General features: G+C 42.6%; 2 protein-coding genes across 5 annotated transcripts in view; one reads left to right on the top strand and one right to left on the bottom strand.

Annotated features, from left to right (window-relative positions):
* The window catches only part of FRMD4B (FERM domain containing 4B), a 340426-nt gene that overhangs the window by 250237 nt on the left and 67378 nt on the right, over window positions 1-22811 (bottom strand). For 2 of the 4 annotated variants that reach the window (XM_057554763.1, XM_057554766.1), the window contains exon 3: window positions 22573-22771. The exons of the other annotated variants lie outside the window; for them this stretch is intronic. The gene's annotated coding sequence lies outside the window, so the exon portion shown is untranslated. The remainder of the gene's footprint in view (window positions 1-22572; window positions 22772-22811) is intronic. 4 annotated transcript variants of the gene reach the window in all.
* On the top strand, window positions 9803-10286 carry LOC130709048 (cytochrome c). Its single transcript, XM_057554768.1, has one exon. It carries the CDS (start codon window positions 9869-9871, stop codon window positions 10184-10186), a length of 318 nt encoding a protein of 105 aa, XP_057410751.1. The 5' UTR covers window positions 9803-9868; the 3' UTR covers window positions 10187-10286.

Below are 22811 nucleotides of genomic sequence, written 5' to 3'. Positions count from 1 at the left end.
AATGTCCCAAGAAACAAGGCTGCAGCCCCCTTCCCTACCAAGTCCTGATGATGACCCCCTAGTGGAGCTTCAGAAAGAATATGGTCCCTGGCCAATTCCCTCGAAGTCTCAGCCCATTCAGAGCTCTGCCACCTCAGTGTTCCCAGGAACCAGAAGGGCTCAATGACCTTTCCACACCAGGGTCATCTCAGAGGATGGTTTGCGATATCATCATGACCACGCTGGTGACTTCCAGCTAATGCAGGGAAGGCTTTTAAGAATAAAAACTGTCCTACTGTGATTTCTTCTCTTCTCCCTACCCTGCACAAAAAGAGAAAAAGGACTGTTTGCCTGGCAATGGTCAGTGACTGATGAGTGACAGTGTAAGGAGTGCTGTGATAAGGTTTATGAAGCTGTACCCTGGATCAATGGAGAGTAAATTGTGATTGATTAGCAATGTCTGCAATGGAAGACAGCAACAGCAGGGTGGTACGTATGCCATGTTGCTGTCCTTTCTGATCTATTTCAATGTCCTCAATTTTATAGATAAGAGAACTAGATTCATGACAATGAGGAAGCATGGCTCATTCAAGGTTACAGAGATAGTAACAAAGCTGAGACCAGTAACCACTCCTAATGCTTTGTAGCTCAGTGTTCTTCTCTCCGTGCCTGGCTACCTTTCTTCTCTGGTGGGCAGGATGGTTTCCTGTCTTATAACCATTAGGTGGTCCTGGCATGTTACAATCCATTCAGATACTTCTATGGCAAATAAGTTACGCCAAGATAATTTAAAAAACCCATCAGTCCCAGGTTTGCACCAAGGCCCTGGCAGCAGCTAGCACACAGCTGTTATAAGGATGCATAGTGTATTTTGACAAAAGACAGGTGGTTGGTTTTGTCATGTAGGTGAGATAACATAAAAGCAGAAAGACAGACCGGCAGGGAAAGAGAGACTTCTTCCCCAGACTCTAAATGGATTTCTTTTTTGCATTGTGGAGCTCTAAATAAATAAAATACAAAATGAATGTTTAGAATATTTCAGTTGTTGAGAAAGCAGCTATAGAGCTTTATTCCAATTTGTATCCTCTCCAGGAAAATGGAATTCAACATGAATTTTATAAATGGTGGGAGGGAGAAGGCACACTCGTTTATCACTAAATATCTTCAACAGACATTTATTAAGTGCTTACGAGGTGCCAGGCATGTGCGAGGCCCCAGGGACGCAACAGGGGTCAGCAGAGAAATAGTTTCTGTCCTCCCATTCAGAGTCTACCGGGAAAGATGGACGATTAGTAAGCGTTGTAATAAGTGCACCTATACAAACAAGAAGACAGGATTTAGGGTGCACCTGGGCTGGGGTGAAGGATTCTCAACAGGACCAGCATGCTGAACATGATTTAGAGCCACATAAAAAAAAGAGTTCTGGGCTTCCCTGGTGGCGCAGTGGTTGAGAGTCTGCCTGCCAATGCAGGGGACACGGGTTCGAGCCCTGGTCTGGGAAGATCCCACGTGACGCGGAGCAGCTGGGCCCGTGGGCCACAACTGCTGAGCCTGCGCGTCTGGAGCCTGTGCTCCGCAACGAGAGAGGCCGCGATAGTGAGAGGCCCGCGCACCGCGATGAAGAGTGGCCCCCGCTTGCCACAACTAGAGAAAGCCCTCGCACAGAAGCGGGGACCCAACACAGCCATGAATAAATAAATAAATAAATAAATAAATAAATAAATAAACCCAAAGTTTAAAAAAAAAAAATTTATTAAAAAAAAGAGTTCTGGAATCCTGTTTCCTGCCACTTACCTAATGGGTAACCTTGAGCAAATCACTTAAACTTTTTACCCCAATTTCCTTATCTTGCAAAATAAAGCTGATGATTCCTACATTCTTTTTACCTATGCCAGGTATTGAGTTAAAGTTTATTAAGTTCCCAGGGGAACCCGGCACAGAGTCTGAGTTCAACAAATATTTGTCAAATGAATGAAAGAATTGTTATCAAACACACATTGGATCTTTAATAGCAAAAGGGGCACTTTGGCAGGGCAGAGAGTGAGGAAACACAGAGGAATGAGACGAGACATTAGTCCTGTCTTCTACCTAGTTAGAGAGACTGAGAATATATACTATATTTACGCGCACGCACGCACACACACATATATATATGTCTATGTAACAAATATATGGCAAAGTCATAAAGAACCATATTTGACGTGGCTGAGTAGGGCGAGCTCTACAGCGGGACTCTCCCTTGAACCACAAATGAGATGTCCGTATGTAATGTTCAAATTTCTAATAGCCATATTAATAAAAGTAAAAAGACAGAATAAAATATTTAATCCAATATAGCCAACTAATGTCATTTCGACGTGTAAGCAGCATGAGTTTATTAATGTGATATTTTACATGCTATTTTTGTGTGTGTCCTAAGCCTTCGAACCCTGTGTGTATTTTATATTTACATTACATCTCAATTTAGCCTGGCCACACTGCAGATGGTCAGCAGCCATGGCTGGCTAAAGGCTTCTGTACTGGACAGAAGTTTGGAGACAGGAGAGTTTGTTGAAGACAGAGGCACTCAGGTGGGCTTAAGGAGGAAGTGGGGCTTGAATAGGATGGACATTAAAAGCCCTGACTTTGGGTGTTTTTAAGAGCTCTCTCCGGGCATGAAGGCTTTGGTTGCAGCACCTTCTAGAAGTCTCCTTGACCTGATGCGTTCTGCCACGAGGAGTTTCTGAATCTACTCCCTGCTGGTGCAGATGCCACACTTGGATCTGGTTCATACCCTTTGCTGGCACCTCTGACTCCCGCACTGCCCTTTCCTTCCCGGTACCCCTCACTTGGCACAGTGGCTGGTGTATGGGAAGCACATATACGTAAAAGTGACTTCTTCGTTGCACTCTGTGGCTCTAAATAAACAAAACACAAAGTGAAGACTTGAGATAGCCAAGCTCTGGCTTCCAAAACCACTAGGTCTGACAGAGCCCCCGTTTGCCCTCCAGCCACAGAGAGTTAGGAGGTGAACAAATGCCAGAGCCACTCCTAGCAGAAAACCGACGGGTGCACACGCTCCAAGTGGGCAACAGATGGGCACATGGTCAGGCTGTGGGGCAAGCATTTGTCAGAGATGTACTAAGAAAAGAAGGAGACAACAGTCTGAAAACGGCCAAGTCCACTTCCTAAGGCGAGATGGAGTAGGGAGATCCACGTGGCCAGGAAGCGTGTGGTGACATGTACTAAAAAAGAATTTAGGTGGTGAATAAAACAGGAATGAGAAAGATGGATGTAAGAGGAGGAGGGCAGACACTCAGAAACCAAGAGTCATTTTACAGGCTGTCCCCCCAACAGCTTGGGACACCCTCACCTAAGTAAGCCTCTGAAGCGAACCCTCCTCTAGAGCCTAGGCTGGGTCACGGTGATGGCTGGACCCACATCTGCCCTCCTTCTCCTCAGTCCTGTCTCACCCCAGAGTTAACATCCAGACAACAAACTCAGGCAAGTAAATAAGTAAGGAAGTGGCTTGGAGGAGGAGGGGCATGCATTCTCCCCAAGCTCCCTGCTGTGTCCCAAGCACAGAGTCACTATCGGTTTGAAGGAGGAATTTCTTAGTGGCCGCTAATCTTAGCTCAATAATATCATTATCAGAACACACGTCCCTTGTGTAGAAGAAGCCCCCCACGACCCACCCACTGTCAGCAAGCGGCAGTATGACCCCAGTGTGCAGTATGACCCCAGTGTGCAGTATGACCCCAGGTCTTGCAATTTTTCCAAAGTTTTAAATATAGATTTTCTGTGACATTTTCCACTTTTAAAATGTTTGGAACTATGTCGATAAATGTTTAAATACTGTGCTGGGCCGCATTGTGTGAGCCAAAGAAAGCAGACCGCGGGGCTGCCAGCTTGACATTTCTACTCCAGTTCAAAGAGACCCGGTCTTGGTCTGGCTCCACCATCATCAGGCCATTCTGAGGCTTAATTCAGATCATGCACGTGAAGGACTTACCAGAGCTTCTGGCACATGGTGAAGGCAGTTAATAACTGGTGTCAGCTAGCTCTACAGAACTTCTGAGATTTATTTCTAACTATTACATAGGGAGCAGATCACAGGAAACCCCTGAAGACAAAACATCTGAAACTGGGCTCCTCTCCCACGAATGATTCCCTATCTCTTTATTTCTGTTTCACGGCTTAGATTTATGCCACTTTCATTTTACTTTCTCAATTCATGAAACTCAATCTGGCTGCACACAGGAAGCAAGGGGAAAAAAAAAAAAAAAAGGTCAGGTGAAAGTGCAAGTTGGTATAAGTTTTCTAGAAAGTACTTTGGTAATGCTTAGCAAAAGACCAAAAAAATTTGTATACCTTTTGACTCAGGGATTCCACTTTAAGGAATTTGAGCCCAAGTAAAAAATGATGGTTTTTCATAAAGACTTAATCCTAAAATGTTTACGACAAGGAAGTCTAAAATAGAAACAATTAAGGAAATTAAATGCCCCTGAATAGGGGATTGGTTGCAAAAGTTATGATACGCTAGAATGCTGACTTTTGTCCATCACATCCCCCCATGACTTTCAGAGCACTTATGATTTTCATTGTGTGTCCCTGGCAGTACACACCACGGGAGCAGAGAGCCTGTCAGTCTTGTTCAACATTGTATGCACCACTATGTATGAGCTGGCACATAATAGACACCAATAAATATTTAAATACATCCAAGACAGCTTATGTAGTATGATTCCATTTTTGTGGAAAAAAAATAGGTATGTGTTTCTGGAAGTTAAATTATTAGTGCTTTGTCCTAGACTGGGCCAAGCAAACTACAGTTTCAGGATTGTCTGCTGTTTTTTGTAAATAAAGATTTATTGGAACACAGTCATGTTCATTCTTTTACACTTTCTCTAGGACTGCTTTTGCACCATAATGCACAGTTGAGTTGTTACAACACAGACTATCTGGTCCTTTAGAAAAAAGTTAGCTGACTCCCGCTCTAGATGGTAGAAGTTCTTTCTGAGTGGTCTAATAAACACACACATGTGTATACATGTACATGTATATCTGTGTGTGTGTATTTTTTTTTACATGACCACTTTTCCAACCAGACAAAAGATGGAATTATTTTTACAAAAGAAAGGAACGCAGAAAGAAACCGAAGAAGGACGGAGGGAGGTGGGAGGTACGGAGGGCAGGAACTGTTTATCCATATTTATCAATATAGAAAAATGTCCAAAATAAGTGAGAGTTTTAAATATGCTATGAACAGAACGCTGTCATTTTCATAATACCTGGATCAAGTGCCAAAAGAAAATATACAAAAAGGTGAGCTTGGCTGTATCTAAGTAAGGAAAATATAAATGGCTATTATTTCTTTCTTTGATCTTTCTTGTATTTTCTAAAATTTCCAGAATAAAAATACATTGCTTACATAATAAGAAAAAGAGAAATAAGTGATCTTGAACAGAAAGACAGAGAAAAGAAAATACGAATCTACGTAAAAAACAGGAATCTTTCTACCAGGATTTGGCAAGTAAGGGAGGGAACTCAGGGTGGGTCACAGGGACGTTTGCTTCTTCACTGCACAAGGATCAGTACTGCACTCCAGTAAAATGAAAACATGGCAAAGGCAGAGGGGTTAATACCCAGGGCCAATTTTTTGTTTCCAAAAAATATTAAAGTCGGCACCCAATTTGCACTGATGTTTTCTCTTTACGTTAAAAAAAATTTTTTTAAATACACTTCCAGAGGACAGCTTACCATTTCTATCTAGATTAGAAAATCAGTTTAGAAAAGACGGCCATTTGCAGAAAAATGGATGGAACTAGAGTTTATCATACGAAGTGAAGTAAGTCAGACAGACAAAAAAAAAATATGATAGCACTTAAATGAGGAATCTAAAAAGATGACACACATGAACTCCCTAGCAAGACAGAAAAAGACTCAAAGACTTAGAAAACGAACTTGTGGCTACCAAAGGGGAAAGATGGGGGTGGGGAGGGATAAATTAGGAGGGTGGGATTAACATATCCACAGTAGTATATATGTACGTGATTATCAAAGGACCTACTGTCGAGCACAGGGAAATCTACTCAACACTCTGTAATACCTTATATGGGAAAAGAATCCTAAAAACGATAGATATACGTATCTGTATAACTGAATCAGGTTGCAGTACACCCAAAACAAACACAACACTGTAAATCAACTATATTCCAATATAAAATGAAAATTAAATTTCAAAAGAAAAGGAAAGAGAAGAAATGCCAACGATATTCCCTTCAGGGCTCGGTGACCTAGGCTGGTGTCACATCCCTGAGCAGCCTTGGGTCCCAAGTCTAGACGTGGTGGAGGTGAGGGAACCGGGAGCAGGTGCCAGCAAATGAGCCTCTCTTGGACCTGACAGGCGGACCACAACCTCCAAATGCAGGCGGGCCCTCCTCCAGCTCAACCAAGCCTAGTGCACCCAAAGGTCGGTGGACCCTCACGCTGCATGAGCTTTGAAAAGTCACCTGGTCTCCAAGTCTCCTAGTAGTGGGGTTCCCATGGGCAGCCTCCTTCCTCGGAGTCTCCCCACCTCTGTGGGGTGCACTCCACAAGTGCGCAAGCTCAGCATAGCGGTTTTGGCAGGGCTTGGGAATTGTCGTGGGGCGTGGGGGGGGGGGTGAAGGGTAAGGAGGAAGAAGTAAGGAAACACGAGCTCTGGGGTGTTTCTTCTGCCACAGTCCACTCGAATCTACAACCCTGTAACAGGACTTTCTCTAAGGCTCTGGTTGCCGCGGTAAGCCGAGTGGGGCATGAAAAAATGCTGCCACCTTGTGGACATTTCCCGTAACAACAACTTTAAAAGCGGTGCTAAATTATCCCCCTAAGGGACACTTTATAACAAGGCCTGCGGGGCTCTAAAGCAGGGGTCCCCAGCCTTTTCGGCACCAGGGACTGGTTTCATGGAAGACAATTTTTTTATGGACAGGGGAGGGGATGGTCCAGGAAGTAATGCAAGCGATGGGGTGGATGGTTCCAGCGGTAATAGGAGAGATGGGGGGGATCGTTTAGTCGGTAATGCGAGCAAAGGTTCAGGTGGCAATGGGAGTGATGGGGAGCGATGGGGAGTCGCAGATGAAGCTTCGCTAGCTCTCCCGGTGTTCACCTCCTGCTGTGAGGCCTGGTTACTAACAAGTCGAGGCCCGAGGGTTGGAGACCCCTGCTCTAAAGGACACCTGCCCTCAAGAAATGTCCTGGGGTAACTGATCGAAAAAGAATTCAAATCAGGGTGGACTTTTAAGAAACCAATTTCAAGAGGTAAATTTAATGCACACTGTTTTGTTTTTGTTTTTGATTTTTTTTTTAAAGCACATGAAAAGATGCTCCACATGGCTAATTATTAGAAAACCGCAAATCAAAACTAGAACAAGGTATCACCTCACACCAGTCTAAATGGCTATCATCAAAATCTACATACAAAATATGCAGGAGAGGGCACGGAGAAAAGGCAACCCTCCTAAGCTGTTTTTGGGAATGTAAGTTGGTCACAGCCACAGTGGAGTACACTATGGAAGTTCCTTAAAAGATGAAAACATTATCCGGCAATCCCATTCGTGGGCCTATACGTGGAGCAAAAAGCATAATTCGAAAAGATACATGCACCCCGACGTTCAAGGCAGCACTATTTACAAGGACCAAGACATGGAAGCAACCAAAATGCCCATCGACGGATGGATAAAGAAGATGTGGTGTAAATCCTTGTAAGTTGTAAATTATTGTAAACTATACTTCAACAATAAGAAATGAAAGAGAAAACATTTTCTGGTCAAGTAGCCGGACATTTTCATGATTTCAGTCTCAGCCAAGGTGGGTTTTTGGCAAATTTGACAGCTCCCATTAACGCTTCCACTGTCCTTCTCTGCTTCTGTACAGGTAGGCAAGGTAAGAACCCTGTGGCAACCCTCCACAACGAGGGAGCTGTGGACAAATGCCCCGGCCTCTGGGCCTCAGTCAGGGTCCTTGAAGAAATGAGCACCAGTTGCCCACGGAGATGTCTTTCTTGGCTTTTTCTCCTTCCCTGCTCTCACAGCTGCCCCCACTCCTCCCTCCTGCTTCCTGGAAATCTCCCAAATTATCCTCCTGCACCCAAGATCCCACTTTAGGTTCTGTTTTGGAGGAACTCAAACTAAGAGAGTTCATGAGGAAATATTAAACCAGTAATAAGAATTACACCATAGAGCTTCAGAAAGCTCCCATAGACGGTGTGAAATAGAACTCATTAGTTTCCAGGACATATTCCTCCACTGTACAGCTACTTATTAGACTTCTACAATGGGCCACACATGTGCTGGGTATGTAATTGTAATAGGGAAGAACAACTCTGACTCCATATTACATCTGCTTCTTTCACTTTAACCTTTGTATTCTAGTGCTTTTGCTACAAGTTCAGAATGTTGCTTGAAATATACAGGGTAGCCCATTCTCAAGGCTCTGACCTTTAAAGGTATGACACTTTTCCATTCCCATAGAGATAAAAAGTTGCAGAACAGAGAATAAGATTTGTTGCAGGTATACTGAAACATCATGACCTGACCTCTGGGCAGCTGCAAGAACAAAGGGTTGCGAAACCAAGAAGTTTGCACCAACCAACCACACGCCCTCCCCTTTTAGTATAAAAGAAGCCTGAATTCTAACTTCGGTAAGACAGTTCTTTGGGAAACTATTCACTATCTTCTCCATCTGCTGGCTTTCCGAATAAAGTTGCTATTCCTTGCCCCAACAATTCGTCTCTCAATTTTTTGACCTGCTGTGTGGCAAGCAGTACGAGCCTGGACTCCGTAACATAATGGTGAACTAGTAAATACAGTCTATACTTACGGACATTAAACAAGCACTATGTAAATTGCATTATGGAAGTATAGGAAAATATAGGAAAGTTAATGTCTAGGAGAAAAAATGTTTTTCCCTCTACTCTTCTGAGTTTTTACCTGAGACACCTGTAATAAAAGATTAATAAGAGAAAAACAAGCAGAAGGTTATTAACATTTGGCTCATGTATATATGGGAGATACCCAGGGAAAAATAAGTACTCAAAGAGATGGCTTGAGAATTCAGGATTAAATACCATCTTTACAGAGAAAGGGAAGGGGGCATGTAGGCCTCTTAGGGGAGAGTAAATGATTTTTAAAGAAGATGAATGGCGTAAAAGAACAGATGAGAGGTTTGATAGTTTGTGACAAGGTTTTTGACTGGGTGTGGTGTGGACTTCTAGTTTCCTCTCCTGTGATGAATCAATCTTCCCTGGAGTTTCCCGGGGAGGGGATTTATGACAATTGAGCTCCTTCTGAAGGATCTGTTTCTAGGCAGATAAGGGCAGTTCAGAGACTACCATATTAAGTGAAATAAGCCAGGCAGAGAAAAACAATATCATATGATATCAGCTATATGTGGAATCTAAAAAAAAAAAAAAAAAAAAGATACAAATGAACTTATTTACAAATCAGAAATAGACCCACAGACATAGAAAATAATCTTATGGGGGCTTCCCTGGTGGCGCAGGGGTTAATAATCCACCTGCCAATGCAGGGAACACAGATTTGAGCCCTGGTCCGGGAAGATCCCACATGCCACGGAGCAACTAAGCCCGTGCTCCACAACTACTGAGCCTGCGCTCTAGAGCCCGCGAGCCACAACTATTGAAGCCCGTGCGCCTAGAGCCCGTGCTCCACAACAAGAGAAGCCACCGCAATGAGAAGCCCGCGCACCGCAATGAAGAGCAGCCCCCGCTTGCCACAACTAGGGAAAGCCCACGCACAGCTACGAAGACCCAACACAGTCAAAAATAAAATAAATAGATTAGAGAGCGGGACGTTCGGCTTGCGAGCGGGAACGTCTTAGTCGTACACAGAGAAAGAACGATTTAAAAATGGGTGATGTTGAGAAGGGCAAGAAGATTTTTGTTCAGAAGTGTGCCCAGTGCCATACTGTGGAAAAGGGAGGCAAGCACAAGACTGGGTCAAATCTCCATGGCCTGTTTGGGCGAAAGACAGGTCAGGCTGTCGGATTCTCTTACACAGATGCCAACAAGAACAAAGGCATCACCTGGGGAGAGGAGACACTGATGGAGTATTTGGAGAATCCCAAGAAGTACATCCCTGGAACAAAAATGATCTTCGCTGGCATTAAGAGGAAGGGAGAAAGGGCAGACTTGATAGCTTACCTCAAAAAAGCTACTAATGAGTAATAGTTGGCCACTGCCTTATTTATTATGAAACAAATGTCTCATGACTTTTTATGTGTACCATATTTAAACTGATCTCATACACTAGAATTCAGATCATGAATGGCTGATGTAATATTTCTTTCCTGATTTAAATAAGATTGGCTTGTGGCTAAATGAATATGGTCAGCTTTTTGAATTCTGATAGTAGTTCTGGTTCAGCAAGTACTATCACTGTTTTCCCCTTCTAAAGAGATGATTAAACTTGAATAAGGAATGTTAAACTTTTCAGGGATATGGTGAATGCCTTCTCAAACCCTATAGGAGATTGGTTTTATATTTAGATTTCTATAACTGGTTATATTAATATATTTAAATATTGAGAAGCTCCCTTCACTGTCTCATAGACCAGCAAGATTCACCTGTGTTTCAAGTTGTGTTCATTCACCTGTTAAGGCAAGGGCTGAAGATACACTGACAATGTCCACTTTACCTTTTTTGGTCTTAACTATGACAATTTAATTAAAATTCTCCATCTAAAAAAATAATAATAATAAAATAAAATAAATTATTTAAGAAAATAAACTTATGGTTACCAAAGGGGAAAAGGGCAAGGGAGGGATAAATTAGGAGTTTGGGATACATACTGCAATATATAAGACAGATAACCAGGGCTTCCCTGGTGGCGCAGTGGTTAAGAATCCGCCTGCCAACGCAGGGGACAGGGGTTTGAGGCCTGGTCCAGGAGGATCCCACGTGCCGCGGAGCAACTAAGCCTGTGAGTCTGCGAGCCACAACTGCTGAGCCCGTGTGCCTAGAGCCCGTGCTCCACAAGAGAGGCCACGGCAATAAGAAGCCTGCGCACCGCAACGAAGAGCAGCCCCCGCTCGCCGCAACTAGAGAAAGCCTGTGTGCAGCAAGGAAGACCCAAAGCAACCAAAAATAAAAATAAATAAAATTTAAAAAAAAGAACAACAACAGATAACCAACAGGGATCTACGGTAAAGCACAAGGAACTACACTCAATATTTTGTAATAACCCATAAGGGAAAAGAATCTGAAAAACAAAAAAATATATATATGTATATATATAAATAAATAAAACTGAATCACCGTGCTACACACCTGAAACTAATACAACATTGTAAATTAACTATACTTCAATAAAATATATATATATATATTTTTTTAAAGTGTCTATATCTCAAAATAATCAATATACCAACAAAGCAGCATATTTTGTGCGGCATGTCCAGAACTCCTAAAGTTGTAACTTTCACTAAATGTTGCCTTCTCAAAAAACTCATGCTGAATCATTTCAGACTAGGTTCAACTGGGCCTTAAAGTAGGAGTTAGCCAAAGAGTAGGCAAGGGCTATTTCCTATGTACAAGGACTGAACAAGGAACGTGGACGTCTGAGCTATCCAACCATGTTAAAGGTTTGAGGACTTCAAAAATTATACAGTCACCAAACATTCTCCCCTTTCATTTCACATGGGTTAAATATCCCAAGAGCTGAACAAATGCTTGGACACTTTCAGGGTATTAATTCCCAAGAGGATCAAAGTTGGCTGTTAAGATTTAAACATGGCCTGGAAAAGCACCCTTGCAGTCAGACACTGCACCTGGTGGATTCTCTTCTTGTTTGACTGGGGAGAGCAGAGAGCGTGGCTCTCCTACCAGGTGGCAAAAGGCACTCTAACTTGTTTCAAAGACCCACAGCGTCAGGTTCACAAAGATGTCACTTTAAACTGGTTTGAAGGGCGCCTGCCTGCTGATTCCCTCAAGTAGCCTCAGAAGAATCTGATCCTTACAAACCTCTAGGGCACACACACCCCCTGAGAATGTGAATCAGCTGAATTCTTTCTGAACACGTGCACTTTTGCACGGTGCTTTCTATACTAACAAAAGGCAATAAATATGTCTTTGGTGCTTCTGTGTTTATGATCGATGGGCTTTTTTCTTATAGCAGTCTTGTAAGAGTTTGCCTTCTTATTCTCGCTGCATACTAATACTTGAAACATTTTAGTAAATCATGGTTCTCTGGTTCCTACTTCAGGATCATTTAACTGATTTAATGAGCTCTGTCTAATTATCGCATTTCACCTTTCACATGAGAGTGCAGCAATGTTTTGGCTGAAATAGCTGGTAATAGCTCAAACACTCAGAAAGGAAAAAAAAATGAGGACGGGTAATGCAGGACTCACAACAGTTCATTTTACGCCAGATAGAATTCTTAAAGATAGACGTACACTGGGGCTTCCCTGGTGGCGCAGTGGTTGAGAATCTGCCTGCCAGTGCAGGGCACACGGGTTCGAGCCCTGGTCTGGGAAGATCCCACATGCCGCGGAGCGACTAGGCCCGTGAGCCACAATTGCTGAGCCTGCGCGTCTGGAGCCTGTGCTCCGCGACAAGAGAGGCCGCGATAGTGAGAGGCCCGCGCACCGCGATGAAGAGTGGCCCCCGCTTGCCGCAACTAGAGAAAGCCCTCGCACAGAAACGAAGACCCAACACAGCCATGAATAAATAAATAAACAAAATTTTTTTAAAAAAGATATACGTACATAGCTATACTATGTATACCTTCATTAATTAATTCATTCACACATTCATTATGTATTCATTATGTGTGCTCCAGGCATCGCAAAAGACACCAGATCAGCTTAAACGGCTCTTTCTCAGGTCTGCGTCCATTTTGAGGGGCATAAAACACGATGGTTTATAACTCTTAAGCTAGACTGTATATTTACAGCCCGGCCTCACCATTTCTTAGCCATGTGACCTTGGGCAAGCCAATTAACCAACCTGTTTCCCCATCTGTAAAATGGGGGTTATTATAGTAGCTACCATCACAGGACTACTGTGAACATTAAATGTCAGTACATACAAGGCATGTAAAAAAAGTGCCTGGAGCATAACAGGCATTTTGTAATTGTTGCCTCTTGTGTTTCTGTCATATCGTGTCTTGTCTGTGTCGCACATGGCAATTGCAATTGCCAATCTACTTATCTATTTTTTACTAGTTATCTATTACGTATTGTTTGTTTGCCTCCTTCATCAAACCACAGGATCCATAAAGACAGAGACTAAACTCCCTGAGCCTGGCATTGTGCTTGGCTTATAGTGAAACACCCAATCAATGTTTGCTGAATCAGTGAACCAATAAATGAATGATTCTTTTTTGGGATGCGTAACCCCTCTCACTCTTGACAAGCTTTTCACTTAAGAGATTTCTGTGGCACATGTCTATCAAATGCCATTTGCTGGAAATTCCACATGGTTTTCTATCCAGATGGTGCCCATGACAAAGCGAAGGCGTTCTGGCATGCAGGAAAGTTAGGGTGCCAGATGCCAAGCCAAGTCACTGTATTATTCATCATCAAATGTTGTTGGCCAGGGAGCTGATTGCTGCCAGCTGAGCCCCACAGTGGTCCAGTGAAGAGGCTGGTTTCTAACAGAAGCTAGGACCATCACTGGGGAGGGAGGGTGTGGCAGGAGGAAGATGGGGGTTAAAAAGGGAGAAGTTTCTCAGACTTGTCTTGGCTTTGCAACCTTGGGCAAGTCACTTCACCTCTCTGGGCCTCTCAGCTTAGTGTTTTTATAAATGCAAGGCACAAATTGTCCTCAGTACTTCCCAAACCTGGCTGTGCACCACAATCTGCGGGAAAGCTTTTTAAAATACTGATTCCTCTAGGCCAGTAGTCAGCAGATTTTTTCTGTAAAGGGCCAGATAGGAAATAGTTTAGACTTTGTAGCTTGTATGATGTCTGTTGCAACTGCCATGCTCAAGTCTCCCACTGTGTCATCAAAGCAGCCCAGGATGAAATGTACACAAATGAAGTGGCTGGATTTGGCCAGCTTCCCTGGGGGCCATGATTTGCTGACCCCTGCTCTAGGCCAGGTGTGGCCTCCCTGGATAAGCACCAATTTTCTGCTTATTTACAAAGGCTCCTCCAGATGATCTGGAGAGGCGGCTGCACTTGGGATCCACCAGATTAGACGCTATAAGGCTTCTTCCAGCCTTCACTGGAGCTTTGATTCTCTATTCATTTGCACTGTGAGAAGTGGCTACTCTCAGTCAACACTATTTAGACAGTGATCTTAATATTCTTTCAAATGCATACCACTTGGGTATTAGCTTTCTACATCTGAAGTTTTTACTCTCTCAAAATTCAATTCTCTATTTTTCCAGGAGAAGTCTGAACAGTCCTTTTCACTACCTTTAGACCTAAAGCACTTCTGTGTATGATATGCCTTGTCAGTTCTTTGTAAGTGACGATTTCACTGCTAACTTACAAATGAGAAGTTTAATATTATCCTGTCTAGGCCCTAAAGGGCTACGATAAGGTGAGCCTCCACTTAAGAAAGGATAATACATAAAAATATGAAATTATGAAACAGTTACGGGCGTTTATAGTGTTGGGGTAGAATCTCCTTTGTATGGAGAATTCCCTTTCTACTAAAGTCATGACTGTTGGGTGACAATACATCCTGGTTTCCTACAGACAGTCCTAGTTTTCACCTGTGTTCCCTGAGCAATTAACATAGCGCCCCCTTTCATTCTCAAAAATGTCCAAATTGGGTGATAAATTACATGGTTGCATGGGCGACCTTGAGGGAAAACAGTCAAAACGACTGTTCCATTCATTTTGCACTTTCTAAGAGACAGGCACTGCTCTGAGGGTTTTAATGATATTGTCCCAATTAATCATTACAGTATTTTGCTGATGGCCAATGTCTCTAGGTTGGGTTTCCTCAAAAGCAGGCCCTGAGGCAAGGATTTGGGGACAAGTAGTTTGGGGGGAAATGCTCTTAGGAAGCACAGGTAGGGAAGCGAGGCAGCAAGCCAGGGAAAGGAAGGAAGCCGGTCCACAGTACATTTGTGAGTAGGTTACGGCCCTGAAGAAGCGGGGCTCAATTTCCCTGGGAACCCTTTAAGAGATCATGTCAGCAAGCCCTCAGGAGGGACAGGGAACCAACAGTTTTATTCCACAGTTCCCATCCCTCGCTGGTTGAGGGTCACGCCTGGAGATGTTCACTCACCCTCCTGCATGTGTGGCCTGTCCCACAGTTAGAAGGACCCCACTCCTGTGGCTAGAGAATGAATGTGCTCAGGTGAACAACACAAAGAGCCCTGTCAGTGTGTGTAGAACTGTCCGCAGACAACCTCCAGGGTAGGCCCAGGGCACCAATAGCTTCCTGTGTTTGAATCCTAGTTGTACCATCATCACCTACATGCTCATGGGCAAGTCACTTAAGCTCTTACGTCTCAGTTTTTCCACCTGTAAAATGGGGTAACAACAGTATGTGCCCAGAGTTTTTATGAGGCCTAAATGAGATCATATAAGCACAATGGTCATCTGTCACTTCTCCCTGTCCAATCTCCACGTTGTCTTCCCTTGGCACACTCCCTGGATTCTCTTTAGAAGAATCAGCCTCTATAAGTCCCTGGTGTTTGAGAGGGAGGGAGACTACTCCCAGCTCCAGGGGTAGAATGGGACTGGTCCCTCTGAGCATCACATTCTCCTGGCCATCACTGGTTTAGATCCAGGTACGGAATCCATGCTGGACCAATGGGATCTCAGTGTGGGACTTCCTGCTGCAACTAATAAAATGGAGAGTTCCCTTCACAATAGCCAAGACATGGAAACAACCTAACGTCCATCAACAGATGAATGGATAAAGAAGATGTGGTATATATATATACAGTGGAATACTACTCAGCCATAAAAAAGAATGAAATAATGCCATTTGCATCAACATGGATGCAACTAGAGATTTTCATATTAAGTGAAGTAAGAAAGAGAAATACCATATGATATCACTTATATGTAGACTCTAAAATATGACACAAATGAACCTATCTATGAAACAGAAGCAGACTCACGGACATAGAGAACAGACTTGTGGTTGCCAAGGGGGAGGAGGTTGAGGGAGGGATAGATTGGGAGGTTGGGGTTAGCAGATGCAAACTATTATATATAGAATGGATAAACAGCAAGGTCCTACTGTATAGCACAGGGAACTATATTCAATATCCTGGGATGAACCATAATGGAAAAGAATATTAAAAAAAGAACATATAGGGCTTCCCTGGTGGCGCAGTGGTTGAGAATCTGCCTGCCAATGCAGGGGACACGGGTTCGAGCCCTGGTCTGGGAAGATCCCACATGCCGCGGAGCAACTAGGCCCGTGAGCCACAACTACTGAGCCTGCACGTCTGGAGCCTGTGCTCCGCAACAAGAGAGGCCACAATAGTGAGAGGCCCGTGCACCGCGATGAAGAGTGGCCCCCACTTGCCGCAACTAGAGAAAGCCCTTGCACAGAAATGAAGACCCAACACAGCCAAAAATAAATAAATAAATAATAAAAATAAAGGAATTCCTTTAAAAAAAAAAAAAAAAAAAAGAACATATATATATGTATAACTGAGTCACTCTGCTGTACAGCAGAAATTAACACAACGTTGTATATCAACTATACTTCAATAAAAAAATAAATAGAAATTTTAAAAATTAAAAGGAGAGTTCCCTTTCTTCTGGGGTGTTGAAGAAATGGGAGCCAGCCAGGAGCTGTTAGGCAACTGCCCAGAGAGAGCCCCAATGAGGAAGAAAGCACAACCAAAAGATGCGCTTAACTGGGCCTGAAGCTACCTCTGAAAATGCCAGTCAGACCAGTGAATAAATTCTCTTGTTGGCCTAAACCATCCTCAACTGATAGATATTGCTCCTAGCAAAGAGCAAATGTTCCATGTTAGCTACCATTACTGATAACATGAAAACAGATCAAATTTCTCCTGCTACTTTTTCTTCCCCTGTTTTGCCTGGATTATTTATTTGTTTTAAGGTTTTGGTTTTTGTTTTTAAATCACAGATAATTTCAAACAGATGCAAAAGCTTAGAGAAAAGTATAATGAACCCCTATGAACTCCAACAATGATTAATTCATGGGTAGCCTTGCTTTGTCTGTGCTCTACCCATTTCTCCTCTCCCATGGTATTTTGAAGCAAATCCCCAACATATACCTTTTCATTCATATTTTTTTCAGATCCTTTTATAGTGTTTCCTTTTGTAGTAGACACTGTCGGTGTTCTACCCATCATCCCTGTCCTCAATGAGTCCATCCAAGATTGTTCCTTTTCTTTCAAATCTTCCCCTACTCAGCCAGAGATGCAGATGTCACTCAAGCCCCTGCGGTGGACCTGTTTGGTCCAGGGTTAGTTCCATTCTAACTAACAGGAATGGGGTCAGGAATGTGCCTCAATATCAGCTGTTAAAATATGAATGGGACACTGCTGGGAAATTTTTTGCTTCTGGGAACATTTCTGCTCTCCTAAGAAGCAGCCACAAATAAGATGGTCTCTCTTTCTCCTGTGAATGTTGTCCAGCCTGGATGTGATGCTCAGAACTGGAACATTAACATTTGCCACTGGCTTGAAGATGAAGCTAATATTAAGTATGGCAATAAACGCTGGAGAGGGTGTAGAGAAAAGGGAACCCTCCTACACAGTTGGTGGGAATGTAAATTGGTGCAGCCACTAAGGAGAACAGCATGGAGGTTCCTTAAAAAACTAAAAATAGAGCTACCATTTGATCCAGCAATCCCACTCCTGGGCATATATCTGGAGAAAACCATAATCCAAAAGGATACATGCACTGGAACGTTCACTGCAGCACTATTTTCAATAGCCAGGACATGGAAGCAACCTAAATGTCCATTAACAGAGGAATGGATACAGAAGATGTGGTACATATATACAGTGGAATATTACTCAGCCATAAAAAAGAATGAAATAATGCCATTTGCAGCAACATGGATGGACCTAGAGATCATAGTATTAAGTGAAGTAAGTCAGACAGATTAAGATAAATATCATATGATATCACTCATATGTGGGAACTAATTTTTAAAAAACATATAAATGCACTTACTTACAATACAGAAACAAACTTAGAGATATCGAAAACAAACTTATGGTTACCAAAGGGGAAACGTGCGGAGGGGGGGTGGTGATAAATCAGGAGCTAGGAATGAACATACACACACTACTATATAGAAGATAGATTACCAACAAGGACCTACTACATAGCAAGGGAACTCTACTCAATATTCTGTGATAATCTATATGAAAAAAGAATTTTAAAAATATATGTATATGTATAACTGAATCACTTTGCTGTACACCTGAAACTAACACATCATTATAAATCAACTATACTCCAATAAAATTAAATTAAAAAAAAAAAAAGAATGGCAGAGGACCGGGAGAAGGAAGTTGAGCCCTGAATGATATGACTGAGCCGCTAAATCAAGCAACCTGAAAGCTTGCCCCATCTCTGCACTTGCTGTTCTGAGAGTTAAAATTCTGCTTCACTGTTTAAGCCTGTGTGAATCCAGGAATCTGCTATTTGCTGCTGAAAGCACCCAATTTTGCCATCAGTACAGACCTATACAGTTTGGGTTCAAAATTCCAGAGTGAGGAATCACATTAGGATGATCTAACAAAGATGCCCTAAAAGCAAGTCCCTTAACCCAGAAAAAAGTTCATTTCTTTCTCATAGAAGAGTTTGCAGAGGTGGTCCTGGACAGGTTAAGGTGGCTCTACAATCATCAGGACCAAGTTTCACCTGCATCCTTCTCAGGCATCTTCCATCTTCTCATCTCCACCAGCTGCTCTGCCTCCCACCAGCACATACACCCTCCAGCCAACAGGGAGAGACAGAGATAATGTGGATACCCAGTGCCTGCAAGGGTACAACCCAGAAATTAATCACACACATCACAGCTCATTGGCTGGAGGTAACAGCCAACTGCAACAGAAGGCTGAGAAATGTGGTTATTATTCTGGGTGGTCATAGGTCCAGTTCTATTTCTACTAGAAAAAAGGAAAAATAAATACGGGGGCACAGCTAGCAGTCTCCACTAGGGAAATAGCAGGGAGGGTTAACTGGATTCGTTTCAACGGACAATTTTTAATTAAAAAGACTTGAGAATGTAAACAAGATTTGAAAAGGGACCGTTCTTCAGCACTCTCCCAAAGATTGAACTGAGCCTATTTACTCAGAAATAGGTAAAATGATACATCCCTTTTATCTCTCCTTTTTTGGTAGATCTCAGAAGGATTCCAACAGTCAGTAATCCCATATTAGCCCAGTTTATTACCTTGTGTACATGAAATTAACAACTGAATTTCACCGATTTCCCTTAATTCTAAATGTCTTTTCCTCAATTAGGCTGCATAACTATGGTTTAATTATATTCTGTTTGATAGTCACCAGAATCCCATAGCAAGCTTCTCTTTCACAATCCTATTATTAGTCAGGGTAATCCAATTTATGGAAAAATAAAGACAGACAAATAGAGAAAAATGACAGAGGTGGCAAGAAGCACAGTATTCTGCAGCCCAGCTGAAATGGCTGTCAATGAAAGGTTTACAGAGTTAAGAAGCAGACTTTGATTCAGCGGCAGCAGGTTTTAAATGATGCATGAGGAGCCACCAAAGCAAATCCCTTTCTCCATGGTCCCCTCAGGGTCAAGTACCATGTTTCAATTATAATTTCACCAAATTGCTGTGATGCGGCGAATGTTCCAGATTAATAGCGGTACAGCACCGTTCTCCACGGGACAGAATCAAAAAATCTAGTTCAGAGGTTTGGTGAAATATACCCCAAGACACTCAGCTGCAAAACACATTAAAGACTCCAAGATGATGGGAATATTTCTGACCTGTATTCCCCAAAGAGGTTACTTTTGCAGAAAGCAAGTTTATTATTTATGGTAGCAAATAAAATTTCTCAGTGCAGCCAAGGAGGCTTCTGCAATTACATCAGGAAGGCACCACCATGCAGTCCATTATGGAAATCGTATCTACATGAATAGGGAAGGCTGTTGTTTTGCCAAAGACGCATATTTCTTTGCAGAGCACGCTCATGAAGGGCTTGCATGGAGATGATAAATTGTTTGGTTTGACTTTTCATTTCAAATGTCTCTATTCCTTGGAAGAGGATTTTGTATAGAAAGACATTATCTTGCAAATTCTACTTCAAATTATCAGTCGAGTTTTAAGAGAACATCTCATAGGGGCCTGCCATGGATCAGATGGTGATTGCCATACTGGGTATATGAGGAGTAGAGAGCTCCAAAGGACCGTGAGTTTTATCCATCCTGGTGGCTCTGTTAGCATTTTCAAGCCTTGAAGTGAGTCTTTGGGGAACTGTATTTTTAGCTAATTCCCTCCGCATATATTACCCTCAAGAAGTAAGAGTAATTTGGGATCTAACTTCCACATTTGAGGGGTAGTACTCACTAACCCCTTATGATTCTAAGTAGAGGAGAAAGAACCTTCCCTAAAAGAGATGAAGGTTGGAGGAAAAACCTTTGGACCCTCTCTCCAGGAGTAATTTACCTAACAGGAATGGGAGAAGACCAATGATTAATATATGCGTCTGCTTTCTTTGGCCTTTTCTCTTCCTAAACTGCATCCCTAAAGCAAGCCTGCACAATGCTACCTGCCCTGCTCCTGGTCTTCACAGGGGGGGAGGCATGAGGGGTGAGGGGTGAGAAGTTGGAATCTTCTCTACAACTGGTGGGTAAGTGTCCACTCTACCACGTCAACTCTTTCCAAGTTTGGGCTCCAAAGTCCAGACATGGGGATGGAAAATATCATAACAAAGACCATTTTGGCTTCAAGCCCACAATGTGGCCTCATCAGCAGCAGAGCTCCTATCTTGATCCCCATCTCACTCTTCACTCTGAACGTAGAGGGCATATGATTCACTTCCACAAACCCCCACACCTGGCATGGCTTTCATTGAGTCATCTTGCCTTTGACCCTGATTTGCCTCTCCAGCCATCTCTGTCTTCTTTCCTAGAGTCATCTAAGCACATATATTTCCATTTCTCCAACATCCTTATGTTTTTGTGTCTGTTGAGAATTCAGCTGGTGGTTTATAATCCATCTGCACGAGCATGGGTTTTTTAATAGTGAGCTTAATACAACTAGTGTAATTTATGAAATTTTGTCATTGCTGAATGTAACATGAAAATTTAGGTGGATAAAACAAATAAGCTTTAGGCAAGAGGTTTGAAGGAGTGATCCTACACAATGTTTAGTCAAGAGGGAGAGAGCCTATCAAGTTCAATAAGAGAAGGCTGGCCTTACTACTGTCACCCCCAGCAAAATAGTATTGATCTTTCAAGCCTCAGCTCTTAGGCCACCTTTTCTCCCTAGCCTTCTCCCATCCTACCACATAACTTCTCTTCTCCTTCTTTTCCAACCTCCCCTACACAATTCAAAAATTAGAGATTCACTTGAGTCTCTGAAATGCAAATGCCCAAAGGATGGTAGAGCTCATCAGTAATTTATCCAACAGTCTCAATTACTTGCTGTCCTCTTGCTTCCTCATCTTGAGTCTGGTCTTAGCTCACGTACCTGCTAGGAGCTACTAAGTACAAGTGACAGAAACCTGTTCTAGCAAACCGAAGTTAAGAAGAAAGGAAGAAACGTGGTTCCCGGTACTTCTGTGAGCATTTCTGTCCCCAAAGCTATAAGTTTAAATACTACCTGTATTATAACAATGGCAAATGTTCAACATGGCAAAAACCAAAGAATTACAACTGGAATATATGTTCCAATATTATATAGCTCAACTGCCTTAAACTCCAGACCACTGTTGTACATCCTTGTGCTATTTTATTCATGTATTCTAGTCACCATTTAAGCATATTAAGCATATGCCACGTGAGGGGCAATAATGAACAAGAGAAACAGGGTTCCTGCCTTCACAGAGGCTACTAATTGATGGGGTAGATGGACGGTTGAACAAGCACTTAAAACAGGAATTAAATGCTATATGAACAAAGAAAGAGAGGGTGGTAGGAAAGCCTATATAGCAAGAGCAATTCATCAATCTAGAGACTTTGTGGAGAAAGTCGCTTTTAAGCCTAGACCAAAAGGGTGTGTTAGAAGGAAAAAACAAATGTGTTGGTGTTAGGAGACAAATTTAAGTTACAGGACTGCCGTACAATAGCTATGTGACCTTGGGCATGTACCCTTGCCTCTCAGAGCCACAGTTCCTTATCTGTAAAACAAGGGTTTGGAGAACTTAACCTGTAGGGCTCCTTCCATCTTTACAAGTCCCAAAGTCCTGGAAGAGGTTGCTAATCAGTTTAGTGAGTGTTCAGTTGATCCTTTTTGACAAAAGGCAACTAACACAAGTAAGAGAAAATCAAAGGAATATCAGTTGGGAGGTTACAATGGTAAAATTGGTAAAACAAATAAATTCTGCAGTCAGACCATCATAGGTTCACGTCCAGTTCTGCCCCTTACTGGCTGGGTAACTCTGGGAATACCTCTTAACTTCTCAGTGTCAATTTCCTAGTCTGTAAAATAAGGAAAGGCTATTACTTACCCCATAGTGTTGTCGTAGGGTCTGGAGTCTGAGATATTGTATGTTAATTTCCTGGCCCATAATTTCCTGGTCTATATTATTTTTTTCTGCTCATAATAGTATTGGTTCCTGCATGAGACTCAGACTGTGTAACGATCACTTGTCACCTATTAGGCCTTTTTTTTGTGGCTACAGACGAATAAACTCCAGTGTGAAACACCTGAAGCAAAAAAGGAAATTTAGGTATATTCTGAGACTTT

The sequence above is a fragment of the Balaenoptera acutorostrata genome, chromosome 10 (genome assembly GCF_949987535.1).
Source record: "Balaenoptera acutorostrata chromosome 10, mBalAcu1.1, whole genome shotgun sequence".
Taxonomy (NCBI): domain Eukaryota; kingdom Metazoa; phylum Chordata; class Mammalia; order Artiodactyla; family Balaenopteridae; genus Balaenoptera; species Balaenoptera acutorostrata.
The sequence above is the reverse complement of the archived record's forward strand: the minus strand, read 5'-3'. Positions and strand labels throughout refer to the sequence as shown.